This window comes from Bactrocera tryoni, chromosome 1 (genome assembly GCF_016617805.1).
Source record: "Bactrocera tryoni isolate S06 chromosome 1, CSIRO_BtryS06_freeze2, whole genome shotgun sequence".
Taxonomy (NCBI): domain Eukaryota; kingdom Metazoa; phylum Arthropoda; class Insecta; order Diptera; family Tephritidae; genus Bactrocera; species Bactrocera tryoni.
Genome location: NC_052499.1, coordinates 55,428,662 through 55,443,077, shown reverse-complemented (window position 1 = coordinate 55,443,077; position 14,416 = coordinate 55,428,662). Strand labels below are relative to the sequence as shown.

The window sequence follows — 14,416 nt, the reverse complement described above, 5'->3', positions numbered from 1 at the left end:
TACATTTAATCACAGACAAGATAGTAGAAACAGATCAAGAAAATAGTCATATTTCTATGACAGAATTGCGTTTTTCAGAGAGTGACAATGAAGTAGGTGGGTTTAGAGTTTGACGAGTTCGTGCACAACAATAGCGATCATGACATAATGTCATCCTGGAACGAGCTGCGTATCACTATGATCTGGCAATAGATTATTGTGCCGACAAATCAGTAACAATTGTGAAAATGGTAATAATTTGTAAATATTGTAAGGCGTTAAAATACAGTGGGGAATCCACTGATTCTTGTTTTACTGAAGGTGAAGTAAAATGCCACAATTGGTACATCCACCAAATCCTTTACCCTCTTTGTTTTCCGAAATTGGAAGTGATTCTAAGCATTTCTTCAAGTCAGCCAAAAAACACGCCGTTTTTAATAAAATTTCAATTTTTTTGCAAAATAACCTAGCCTTAGAACACTTAAATGCGTATAGTTCAGTTGAAAACATCCACATACAATTTTGTTACAGACCTGTGTTATTAGCTGGAAATTAATTACACGGAGTTCGAACGATGTTTCGTTGCCCATATTAGAATGCATCTCAAGGATCTTAGCCACAACTGTGCTGTTAACAGATATTATACGTTGGTTTGAGATACGTTGGTTCGATATTATGTGAACAAGTTTTTAATGAGTCTGCAGTGAAAAACTCATATGCCTTTCGTTTGTGTCTTTTCCAACAGTTTCTACAAATCGGAACTCAAAAAACTGCTACTGATAATATGAACAGGAAACACTTGAAAGTTATCTGTCCTGGCTAGTTTGTGATTTTTGCCTAGACAGAATAACAATAATATTCATTTCTTTCGTCTGTTTATATTTTTAGTAGTTGTGATTAATTATAAACTAAATATTTTGGGTAAATCAATTATATAGATTCAAACGTTTTTATATTATTTTTTATACGTCTATTTTTGTTTGAATATTATGAATTTAGTGGCGCTTCTTATCAGAAATGCTTCATGCTCACCAGGAAAATAAAATGCGATATAAACAGAAGCGATAAGCCATATTAAATACAATTTAAGAAAGACCTAATAAAGTTTTATTTTAAGTCCATAAAATATCAAGTAATTTCATGATCTAGTAAATAAGTTTGTATCAAATATTTCCGCACTTGAAAACAAGAAAGTAGAGATAAGGTATTAGCATAGTTTTGCCACAAGTAGCGAGTTATTGGGAGCTTTTGGGCAAAGTACAAACTATTTGCATGGAAAAGAATACTTAATTTGCTGTGAACTAATTCAAAATCTTATTATAATGGAAGTTTGAAATTTCTTTGTATGACTCATTTAAATGCGGAAATGTTCAAAGTCAGGTACCAAAAGTACCAGCGCACCTACGCAGCTTGGAAATAGATACTTATGTACAAGTATAATACATAGTAGAATTTCAGAAGAAGACTAGCAATGTTTGATAAGATAAACCGAAATTGGTTCGCTAGCATTTTATATAAACAAATGCAGATTCTGAAAATAACTTTAAACTATTTTCTGTAAAAATTACGAAATATTTATTTCGGTAGACAACTAATAAGAATAGAAAACAAAACAAGTAGGGAAGCGCTCAGTGCGGGTGTAACCGAACATTTTATACACTTTCAACATGTAAATGCCAAGGTCCGGGAAATACTTTCAGGTGTTGGCGAAACTTTAAATTAAAATTTTTGCGAAGAATTCAACATTCATTGTTCGACGGACTGGTAAATAGATTAAAAACAAATTTGGTAACTTAATAACTTATATTGAAAGTCATAGGCTCACTTAGTTTTTAGCGTCAACCAAGTTTATATTCAAATCATCCTCAAATGAGATATACATATCTGACATAAACTTAATCGGAGAGGCTAATTTTAGCATATTGAGTTAATGTGGAAAACGTCAATCAGAGAATCGAAATTCCAACTCCATTCATACTCAGTAAACCCACATAATTTTTAAGGAAAAAAATTAAAACGAACAATTTTATTGAAGTATCAAAAATTTTGACCAATCTGAATGGTTTTGCCATAAAATCCGGTGAGAAGTCGGTAACCATTATAAAGGGTATATTGGGGCCCAAGCAACTAATGAGCAGGCCACATTAGTTTTGAAATTGCTAAGGTATACGTGAGAACACATTGCCAAGCAATTTTATAAATATATAACTCACTATCTGACCGACATGTTCGACATAAGATTTTTTATTAATCGAAAATAATTATATGTAGTATTTGGGAATTTGAATAATTCACGGACTAATGGCACATATTTTTGGCATTACTACATACTTGTACTAATAACAGAATAAAATGCTCTCTGAGTTTCACTAAGGTACTTTACATACTATCACCAATATATGGAGTAAAATCTGTCGGATGTTCGAAAACTGTCATTAGAACAAGAAAAAACGTTAACTTCGGCTGCACCGATTCTAATATACCCTTCACAGGTGCATTTCTTTTAGTAATGTCAAATGTGAAAGTTTTCCATACACGAATTTGATTCCAATCGTTCAGTTTGTATGGTAGCTATATGCTATAGCTAACCGATCTCAACAATTTCTTCCCAGATTACATTGTTGCCTTAGAAAATAATCTATACCAAATTTGGTGAAGATACATTGTCAAATGTGAAAGTTCTCCATACAAGAACTTGATTCCGATCGTTCAGTTTATATGCTAGCTATATGTTATAGTGGTCCGATATCGGCCGTTCCGACAAATGAGCAGCTTCTTGAAGAGAAAATAACGTTCGCAAAATTTCAGAGGGATATCTTAAAAACTGAGGGACTAGTTCGTATATTTACAGACGGACGGACGGACGGACAGACAGACAGACGTACACGGTTAAATCGACTCAGCTCAACATACTGATCATTTCTATTTATACTTTATAGGGTCTCCGACGCTTCTTTCTGGGTGTTACAAACATCGTGACAAACTTAATATACCCTGTTCAGGGTATAAAAAGACACTCTCTCATTTTCATTGGCACAGGCATACATTATCAGAAAGAGACTTTCTCCGATTTGCAATAATATAATATGTAACTGGGGACATGAACAGTTATGGTCTGATTTTGACAATTTTGACACTTCAAATGACATACCAAAGGTAATATTTGTGGAATATTTTATCTGAATATATTCATTGATACTGAGAAGTGTTAGAATCATATGAAATTTAATATTCTGCTATATGGGAAAGGGGCGTGGTTGCGTCCGGTTTCGATCATTTTCAAGTTGTAAAATACAAATAATATTTTTATGCACCGAATTTGATTTAAATCGGTTGGGCAGGTTCCGAGATGTGTTATTTCATCAAAAGTGGGCGCTGCCATGCCTATCGTAATTTTTGACATCGATTAAAAACAGCTCTTGTACCATCCCGGATGTAAAATTTGAAGTTATGAAACTTTCAGTTGTTTTTAACAAAATCGTTGTATGAGAATTGGGCGGGGTTATCATCCGATTTCACCTATTTTTACACAGTCGTAAGAAGAGTCGAATAGATTTGTCTTGTTCAAACTTCAAAGCTTTAATGCTTTGGGAGATATGTACATTAAACCTATTAGGGAGCGAGGCCGCATCTACTTTTTAATGATTTTCAAACCAGAGGGGGCATCTCTTAATGCAATTCGTTGTACTATAAAATAGCTTTGTAACTTAATGCAACTTTGTTATTGCACTTTATATCGATTAATGATATTTTTTCGGAGTGGCAGTGGTTAGATTACGCCCATCAACAATACCGAATTTCTTATGGACCCAAGTTTTATCAATATATCTTAACTTTTACTCAAGTAACAGCTTGTACGGTCGGATTGACGGACAGACTAACAATCACCCGGACTTCAAAGCGTCCCGTCATTCTGGTCATATTTCCATACAAGAGCTCGATTTCTATCGGTCGGCTTGTATACCAACTATATGGTAATATGGTCCGATCTGATCTGTTTCTTCAAATATTGCACCTTAGTCTTAGACAATTATCCATGTCAGATGTCAGTTGTACAGATATCTTGTCAGATGAAAAAGTTTTCCATATAAGAACTGCAATTCGAGCGTTCAATTTGTATAACAGCTACATACATATATGCTCTATTGATCCTATACCGACGGATTCGACAAATGAGCGGTTTCTTGGGCAGAAAAAGGACGTGTGAAAAATTTCAGATTCATAACTCGAAAACTGAGATATTGGTTCGCATTTATATGAACGTATGGACAAGATAACTAACAAAGGTATTTATGCTATTATTTGTATAACGGATAAATAATAATTAGAAATAGACTTTCAATTAAATACAATTTTAATCAATCCTATAAAGTTCACCACAAGATTAATTGAAATTCCTACAGGGTATTTATTGAAAACAATCTTAGGCAAATTAATTTTGCATACTTTTTGGGGCTAAATTTTTCTTAAACTCATAGTGCAACTGTGAACCGTATCTTTGAGAAAGCATGGATATAGTGTGTGCTATATATAGCTCAATTATTTCTTTTAATTACGCTCGTGACATCGAAAGAATTTGTCCAAATTACGCCATATTATCAATTTGTTTCGGCGATGAAAATTGTATTATTTCTATTATTTATTTTTTTTCTGAATTTTTCATTTTAACTAAACTTCCTTATTATTCTTCTCCTTTATTGCTCAATTCTCCAAAGCCTCTACCTCAGTGGTTGCGGCTAATTGAGTGCGTATGAAGTCGTGATAATAAGCCACACTCGCATGCACATCAGGATAACCCTTTGCGCAGGGCAATCCCCAATTGACCAAAGCGACCAGCGTGCCATTATGCACCAGCGGACCACCTGAATCACCATGACAAGCACCTTTACCGTTATCATTGAAGGTGCACAAGTGACCCACATCCACGTAGCTCGACAAATTGTCAGTGTGTGCTGCGCGACACTCTTCATATGGCACAACACGTACAGTCAGTGTCTGCAGGACATCCGGTGTGGAGCCGCCCAACGCCATGGAACCCCAACCGGTGAGCACCAACTCATCATCCTTCTTCAGCGGCTCGTAAGCATACTTCACCGCCTGCGTGTGTCCATCATAGACAATCGAATCGTTCAAGTGCAAGAGCGCAATATCGTTGGCATATGGCGGATGGTTGTAGTTTGTGTGCATCACAATGCGGTCGGGGTAGTAGTATTTGCCAGTGTTGTTTTTCAAATTTTGTGCGCCAGTGAGGATTTGTATTTTAGGAGCTGTGGCGCCCGCCACACAATGTGAGGCGGTGATGATCCAACGCTGATCGATGATGGCACCGCCACAGAAGTGACGACCGCGTAGATTCTGCATGGAAATTTGATATGGCGCCAGTCCATCGGGTGCCGCTGCGCCACCGACAATGCGTGAATTTGTCTGTGGTGGATATAGAATTTCATTTTCGTCCTTTGTGACGACGCGACCACAGACGGCAGCGAGTAGCGCCAACTGGAGTGCCAGTAAACCGATTATTTTGCAATGGTACATGTTCTGTGCAATGCGACAACTGGAATGCTTGATTTGGAAAATAGTCTAGACTTTTATAGCTCATAATTAGAACTTTTGGTATTGAGGTTAAGTAATAAAAATGCAGCTATTGGCGCTTGTGGCGTGCTTATCGCCACCTCGCCATTGACTTCTATACCGGCGAGGCATAAGAGCCCTGCTGTGAGGAAAATAATGTTTAGCGAGTGAGCACAAATGTGTGCAATGCGGTATTCACTTAAAAAAGGGTTACGGTTTCAGCCCTGAAGTGATTGTTGAAAAGTAGGTTTATTTTAAAGTAGAGTAGTGCGTTCCATGTTGTTATTTCGAGGAGAAAAACAATAACTTCACTCTTCATTATGTCATGTCTTTGCGTTAAATATACGAGCACACACAGAGAACATTATGATAATTGGGCTTTAAGAGCTTACAACTTTATTTTATACTTCATCGGAAGTTCGGAAGGCAACTATATGCATACACATATGCTATCTGAACAATTCGCGCGCTATCTATAAAAGAGTCACAACTCATGCGGACACTAAATACATAAGGATCTTGGAAAGATATCTTAGAAAATATGTTGTGCTGAATTCCGTGAAGACAATTTGTCAAATAAAAAAGTTTCTCTTACAGGCACTTTATTACGGTAGTTTAGTTTGTATAGCCGCAGTGCCACAAATTAGCAGATTCTAAGGAAGAAACGGACGCATGAAAAATTTCAGAAGGACAACTTCGTATATACGTACCTAACTAGACTCAGCCCGTCCCGCCAGATATTGTATAAGGTCTCCGATGTTTTCTCTGGATTCTACAAATATCTGGCAAACTTAATATACCCTGTTATTTTACTATTTTTGTCTATTTATATACTTAAATATAATTTGTATTAAATTGAACAAAGCAAAATCATTAAAATATCATCCTGCACTTTTCATATGATCAAATGTGCAATACAATTCAAACTACCGAAATATTACGAATTCATCCTACATAAGCTTCAAAATGTTGCACTTTGTTTACATGAACAAGTTGAACATTTTGAAGCCAACTAAAGCCAAGCAGCGCTGCCGGCGGCTCGCTTCTCTGCTGCTACTTTTGTTAAAGGTTTTTGATAGCATATATTTTATAGAAAACGAAAAAAGACTCACCTTTTACGTAGATTATCATCAAAACCATATCTCAAGCTGACATTCATTTCATAATTTGCATAATATTAAAACTTTTACATACAAAAACACGCATGTAAACATTTGACTCTGCCTGCGCAGCACACTCTTTGACACTTTACAGCTCCTTTGCCAATTAACTTAACAAACATAAGTTCTGCACTTACATTTTTATTAAAAAACCATTATTTAATGCATATTAAGCACAAAACTCTAAATTAATCGAATATTTTTGTGCAAAATTCACAATTTTCATTAATTTTACACGAGCACGTCGAAACTTTCTGCACGAAAATTGAAATCACGAAGGAAACTGAATGATGCAAAGGGTTGCATTTGCAATGACAGATGGTTAAATGTGGTAGCCACTATTTTTGTGCAAAGAAGTTTATATAAAGGTATGTAGGTGCATACATTTTCAATTAATTTTTAAAATATAAAATATGTTTCTTATAATAAAAAAATATAATTTATGTGTATAATATATTTATAATTTTAAATGAATAGATATATTAATAAAAATCTTTTAGAAAAATAATAAAAATTATAATCAAATACAAATTTAGGGATTTTCACAAATAGTTAACTTTACTAATTTACTTTAACCACAGAATGAAAGATTTTGAACTTATTAATAGCAAAACTGGCTCACTTCTCACAAGAAATTTGTTTAATTGCCGCTATTTTTTAAAAGAATTCTTATCGTTAAATTAATTTTAACTAAATGTGTAGAGTTAGGATTTATTTTTTAAGTATTTTGTTACTAACATATAATATATTACATATTTACAAAACTATATTAAAATATGAAATATAATAGCGGGATTCTGTAACCAGTCTCTAGTCTCTATTTGAGACATTTTGAGGCAAAGTCTCAATTTGAGACTAGTTACTATTCACTAAACAGTCTCTAGCGTTAGTCTCAAAATATTGAGACCTGGTAGTAAGCAGGTCACAAAACTAAAAAGAACTCTTGTCTGCCATTTTGAATATACTGAATAGAGATCATCATAGATATTAATCGATTGTCGTTTCTTTATATTTTGTAAGCAACTCAAACACGAAAAGGTTAAAAATAAATCAATTTTACATAAATTTCGTAAATATTATGAAACAAAATCAAAATATATTTTTATTTTCATTGATAATTATGTTTTTTGACTATGTTATAGAAAATTTAATATTTGTTATCGACATATTTATTTTCATTCAAGTGTAAAAACATCTCTGAATAATGAAATGTAATAGATTTTGTGACTGTCACTTACAGAATAGCAATATCATCTCAAGTCTCAAAAATTGTCTCTAACTTAAAATCTCAAATTTAGAGACTTGAGACTGTCTCAAGTTACAGAATCGCACGGTAATTTTACACTACAGCCATAAACAATCTATTACAAAAAAGTTGCCTATCAATTTTTGAATAAATTAAAGGGAATAATTATGCAAATAAATACAGATAATTTCAGACAAAAATATGGTGGCACCGGATGATCTGATTACGGCACGATTTTACATGTCCTAATATTTTCCAAAAAAATTAACCTTAAACTGAAATTAATGGCGCGATTCTGTAAGCAGTCTCTAGTCGCTATTTGAGTTATTTTAAGGTAAAGTCTCAATTTGTGACTAGTCACTATTCACTAAACAGTCTTTAGCGTTAGTCTCTAAATATTATCTCAAATTTGAAACCAGATGGTTAGCAGGTCACAAAACTGAAAAGAACTCTTGCTTGTCATTTTGAATATACTGAATAGAGATCATCATTAGATAGAAATCGAATATCGTTTTTTTTATATTTTGTAAGCAACTCAAACACGAAAAGGTTAAAAAAAATCAATTTTACATAAATTTCATAAATATTATGAAACAAAGTAAACACATATTTTTATTTTTATATATAAATTGTTATAGACAATTTTATACCATGTTCAGACCGATACTTAATCACACGATTTCCGCTGTTGAGTGGTTTATCCCACTAATCTTCTAAATTTATCAAGATTTCGCCATACAAAAATGACAGTTCAAAATCACTTCATCGGAGTGATTAGAAACTGATCCACGCTAAATCTCTCTGTGCAGCTCTGATTTTGCGCCATCTACTTGGCAGCATTGGAAATCAATTACATTATCACAACTGATTTAGACACTACAAAAAGGAAAAAATGTAAACAAACAAATTTTTATTAAAGCAATGAATCTCATTTCTGCTGAAAATCGACTTCCCAAATGAAAAAATGGGTCCATTATTTCCATTATATGGAAAATATTTAAAAGAATACGGCCTTTATTACAAAATACTATATGACAATGTTTTCTTTTGATAAATATTGAGCGAGGTAAGTTCTTGAATGGCAAAAACAGCTGTTTTTAATCTTTTCAACGGCAGTAAGAACACTGATGGGTTATGAAAGGCTTAAATGTAATCTAATCTTTTAAATTTTCGGTCCGAACATGGTATAATATTTGTTATCGACATATTTATTTCAATTCAAGCGTAAAAACATCTCTGTATAATTAAGTGTAATAGATTTTGTGACTGCCACTTACAGAATAGCAAAATCGTCTCTCAAGTCACAAAAATTGTCTCTAACTTAAAATCTCAAATTTAGAGACTTGTGACTGTATCAGAGCATTGAATCGCACGGTTATGCAGGAATAATCTATTACAGTTTTGGCAGCCGCATGTAATAGCTTTGACCGACGCGCTGGCAGCACTGTTTCTGTAGTTGCATTGCACAGTTTCCGCCGCCATTTCAAATGTCAGATATTCGTTTCCCATTCGCCTGCGTAAAATTAGTGAAAATTGTGAGCTTTGAATTTAAAAATTAAAATTCTAAGTATTTAATAACAAAGAATGCCTTTTCCGTGATTTAAGTGCAAAATATACAGAACAATAGTTCAATAATAATTTATAATAAAGTGAAAAGAGCAAGATGAAGAGTATTGGTGCTGCGGTTCATCAAAGAGATTTTGCTAAAATGCTTGTACGTGTACACTATACTATCTATTTGAGATTGCGGAAATGAAGTTGTGAAGTAGTGAAGTTTAATACAAAATATTAAGGGTAAGTAGGAAAATATCTTTACATTTATTTTAAATGGCAAATACAAATATCGGATAAAGCTAGTTTTGCTCTACGGCAGCGCTCTCTAGCGAAATACCAGCCTTCTAGAATTCATCTCATAGGAAACTGCGGTTCATAACAATTATTAGCTGTTCGGAGGCAAGTTAGATTAAGTAGGACCCGTCATTTGTGAAATAATTTCTAGCAAATGTGAAGTTGCCCATTATATTCTCATAAATGACGTCACAAGAACAACGATGTCGAACATAGATAAAACGCTGCTGAGAGTGTTAAATAAAACTATTCAACTTAAAAATGATTAAGCCACTCCAAATATTTTTTTTAATAATATCTACGGGAAGGTTAATTTTATTTGCAAATGGGCACTTAATTTTCTACAAACTTAAAACTAGATTAACAAACGAAAGTTATGGATTGATTTCTTTAACTCTCTCACATAAATTCATAACAACTAACATGAAGCATTCATTAGCAAAATGAAGATTTTTAGTACTGATTCAGGGGTGGTAAGTACTGACCACTGGCTGGTGGATTGATGGCATTCGGAAACTGATCTTCGTATGAACCATCTTGAGCTGCCGGCTGTTGTTGAACCAACTGCTGCTCGTCTTCCACATCTTCCTCCTCGGATGCATCGAGTGAGCCCACAACCGATGTGACTGGCGCTAAACCTTCATCGGTAATGGTGGAGGTACCACCCAAACTGTCGTATTGCGATTGGATTTGTCGCTGTGCATTGGCCGCCTCCTCGGGTGTGCGATATTTAATGAAAAACACTTCGGGTTTGTTAATGTGTTGTGGCGCCTCTTGTATGGCATCCTGCAAGTCAGCGGCTGAGGTCTTCTTCGACAATACATACACAACAGTCTTTTCCTCGTTCAACGCCTTGGCCAGATTGACAGCCGCAGCCTTACTGGTTTGCGCTGGTGTCTTCACGAACAGTACATTGTAGTGTTTGCGTGGTTGAGCGGCCAATTGATTGAGTTCATCCTGAACCTCCTCCTCATTCTCCTCGGGTGCTGAGTGTATGAAGAAACTCTTGGTGACTATAGCCTTCTTTGGCACTTTCACGCGTGATCGCAAGCGGCGTGACTGCTTGATAGCGTTCACAGGTGCAATAGGCAATGGGAAGTTAGATGGCATCGGTAATGCTGCTGGATGCTGTGTCAAACGTCCGAGGGGCTGCTGTAGCGGTAGTGATTGTACTTGTTGTTGTGGTGGCAGTGACTGTATATGCGGCAGTGTTTGCAGCTGTTGTTGTGGTGGCAGTGACGACAATTGTTGTTGCGGTAATAAAGGCCGTCTTGATTGTTGCAAAGGCGGCGGATATTGTTGACTGGGTTGAGTTATTTGCATCGGGTTGTGAATGCTACCTGGCAGGTGTTGCGGCTGTTGTTGCTTCAGCTGTTGTTGTTGGGATAGCGAGTTGATTAAGTGCGAGATCAATGGTTGTTGGGCATCGTTAAACAGTGGTTGTTGTTGCACTTGGTAATTGTAGCCATTTCGGAGAGAAATATCCGCGGATGCCAGTGCTGCCAGTGTCAGCGAAAGAGTCTGTAAATTGAAGATTTATATAGAAATATCTTTATTGTGAGAATCGAATATATGTAGAGTGGGTTCAAAGTAATAATTTAAAGTGATTTTTTTTTTTTTACAAATTTTAGACGTAGTGATAAATAAGTATACGGACAGATCCAAACTGGATAAACGAGAAAGAGATGTTGTCTTTTTAGAAAAATTAAATATCAGTATTGTGTTCCAACTAGCAGATCACTGCTTTGACTTCCAAGTGAAGATCACACCAATTAAAGAAAGTCCTCTGATAGAGAGGGTGCTTACAATAAGAGTGTTATTCATATTCACAGGTAGCCAAACGGCTTTGAAATTTCTTAGGGTATCATCGAAGATAGTGAAACAATGTCTTGATCTACGAACGGACCTAACACACTATTTCACGATAAACCTGCTAGGGGTTACAGGACACGGAAATATTCTAGATAACTAAGAAACAGTTGAACTAGACAGATCATGCACCATATTAAAATTAGAGTCCTGGAGTGAATACATCTGGTTACTTTTAGATATTTAATCGAAAAATTTGTTATAAATATAGCCAGGTCTCGGTGGAAACAATTATCTATTGAAATCCATAATCAATGACATAAAAACTTTAGCTGAAGTTCTAGCTAGTCGCTTTCTTTCTGAAAGGGAGGCTAGCAGATTTGGCATGCCAAACAACGATTACTGTAAAAGGTGTCAAGAAGTAGAAGAATAGGGTACAGAATAGCTACTAATGGAATGCTAGACGTTACATAAGAAAAGCATAGCAACTATCGATCGCAGTTTTTTGACAATTTTTTGAAAATTGCATGTTTGTTTGCATATTTTAATAAACTTAATCAATACCAAAGGGTTATTCAGAGAGAACATGATAGTGCCTAAGTTTCACAATGTGCATTTTAAAGGCCTAGGTACGTCGTGAAACATCCACCCTTCCTATATCTAAATCATATCTTAAAATAATTTAGTTTTCAGTTTTTAGCATACAAGGACTGGTTGAAAAGTATTAGGTTATGGTGAGTTCTGACTATTTTCGAAAAATTTTAACTTTTGTTTTTGATTTGACAAATTTTAAAGCGTAACTAACAATAATTTATTTTTAATGTTTTAGTTCGACCACTTTATTATGAAAAAAAATTATTAAACCGGCTTTAATCTATAGTGGAAGTCAGTTGAGCTGACATTTCTCAATACAAAGCCTGACCCAATTGAAGCTATTGTTCGATTAAATACAATTATTATGATAATTTGGTGTTGACACCTTTGTAGGGTGATTATGAAATTTAGTTTTTGTTATGTTATAAAATCGTTTTGATGTATGTAACTCAACAAGCGAAGTTATCTATCTACCTGTTTTAAACTGTCAGCCGATAGCATATGGATGTTTGTGAATAATATTTGAATGTCAAAACTATACATTGTAACAAAAAAGTACCCGGAAATTAAAAATAAAATTCCCCGTGTAAATGATATGTCAAAAAAAATTGTTTTTTTAAGTTGGTAGGACTGTCCTTAATTACTATGCACAATATGAGCGCGATCTGTCAACCAGTTTGTTTACAGAAGTTGCTTAAGTCGGTACACCTCAGTGGTGCGTTGCGATTTTTACAATGTATAAAAATATCGAAAAAAGAATTTGTCTTAAATTTAGTATTTCTAAGCAAATTTTCGGTCGAGAATCGTTTCAAATATTGGAAAAGTATTACGGTGATTCAGTTTTATCAAAAACTCAAGTGGTACAAAGCCTTCAAAAACGGTGCAGAGATCGTTGAAGACAAGCCTCGTTCTGGACAACCTTCGACCTCTTCAACTGTTGAAAATATTAAAAAAAAATTAAGGACATGGTACTTAAAAATCATCAGGCAAGTGTTAGAGAGAATGACAAGAGAGCTCGACATCACTCGCGAGTCCTTTCGAAATTATAGTAAATATTTTGCGTAAGAAACGTACTTGCTCAACTCGTTCCGATACAACTGACTTTTTTTCCAAAAAGAGCGCCGTAAACAGGTCTCTTTGGGTATGCTTGATCGTGCGAGTTTCGATACCACTTTCATGGAGAATAGCCGATGAGACATGGGTTTATGAGTTTGACTTGCAAACAAGTCAAGAGTCATCGGAATGGAAGGAAAAAATGAGCTTAAACCAAAAATCACGCCAAAGCTGCACAAAAATCAAGGTGATGCTCATTATCTTTTTCAAATTTTCCGGAGAGACAGAGGTAAATAAGGAGTTTTGTTTGGCTGTAATGAGGCGTTTGCGTCAGAAAATAAATTTTCGACAATAAGTCGAAAATGGTCGAAATTGTGGAAGACAAAGTCATGGATTTTCCACAATAATAATGCACCGAGCCACGATTGTGGCTGAATTTAAAGCCAAAAACGCAATGAGTACCATCGATCAACCACCGTATTCACCAGATTTGGCTCCGGGTGATTTCTTCTTTTTTTCTTATTTCCCAAACTGAAATTGGCGCTCCGTGGAATCCTTTTCCAGCCGATCGAAGAGATAATACCAAACTTTCGGAAGGAACTGAAGGCCATCATAATGTATATTCTTGGTATGATTATCTGCTATGATAAAATGTTTTTAGTTTCAGTATTTGAATCTACGACTCGATAAGCAATAGTCATATCTATACATTTATTTTTCTACCAAACATTATCAGCCATGCCTCACTTGTAATTTGATTGATAATTTGATCATAATTCACAAGAATTTTGGCGAATTAAATTCGCTGTTAAATTTTCAGAACAACATGCTTTGTAGGTTACTTTTTCTCGTTTATGCACTTTCAAGTGCTAACAACGGTAAAATATGAAGTTTGTTTCTAAAAAGTGCAGTTCTTTTATGTTTTTCAAGCTTTCAACTTAAACTTTCCAACTTTCCAGCTTTCACAGCCGTTTTATGTTATTATTTCTTTGATTCTCTTTACACAGCGGAAACACAATTCAACGAATATATTAAAAAAAATTCAAAATAACTACATAACACTCAATCACTTATAATTTCACACAGCCACGCACCACAAAGATCTTCATCTTGTCGCCTAGTTTGATGCTAAAGTTGAGTTGGTTGAACGGTTGAC

At 34.9% G+C, this 14,416-nt stretch overlaps 2 protein-coding genes across 2 annotated transcripts; both read right to left on the bottom strand.

The window, feature by feature from the left end:
- Window positions 1-4,680: 4,680 nt before the first annotated feature.
- LOC120772847 (chymotrypsin-1-like) lies at window positions 4,681-5,514 on the bottom strand. The gene has a single exon (XM_040101704.1). The coding sequence runs from the start codon at window positions 5,512-5,514 to the stop codon at window positions 4,681-4,683; it is 834 nt and encodes a 277-aa protein (XP_039957638.1).
- Window positions 5,515-10,257: 4,743 nt separating this feature from the next.
- On the bottom strand, window positions 10,258-14,416 carry LOC120767046 (bromodomain-containing protein DDB_G0280777). Its single transcript, XM_040092899.1, has 2 exons — window positions 14,355-14,416; window positions 10,258-11,325 (listed from the first exon to the last, which is right to left on the bottom strand). The coding sequence occupies exons 1-2, from the start codon at window positions 14,367-14,369 to the stop codon at window positions 10,258-10,260; spliced, it is 1,083 nt and encodes a 360-aa protein (XP_039948833.1). The 5' UTR covers window positions 14,370-14,416.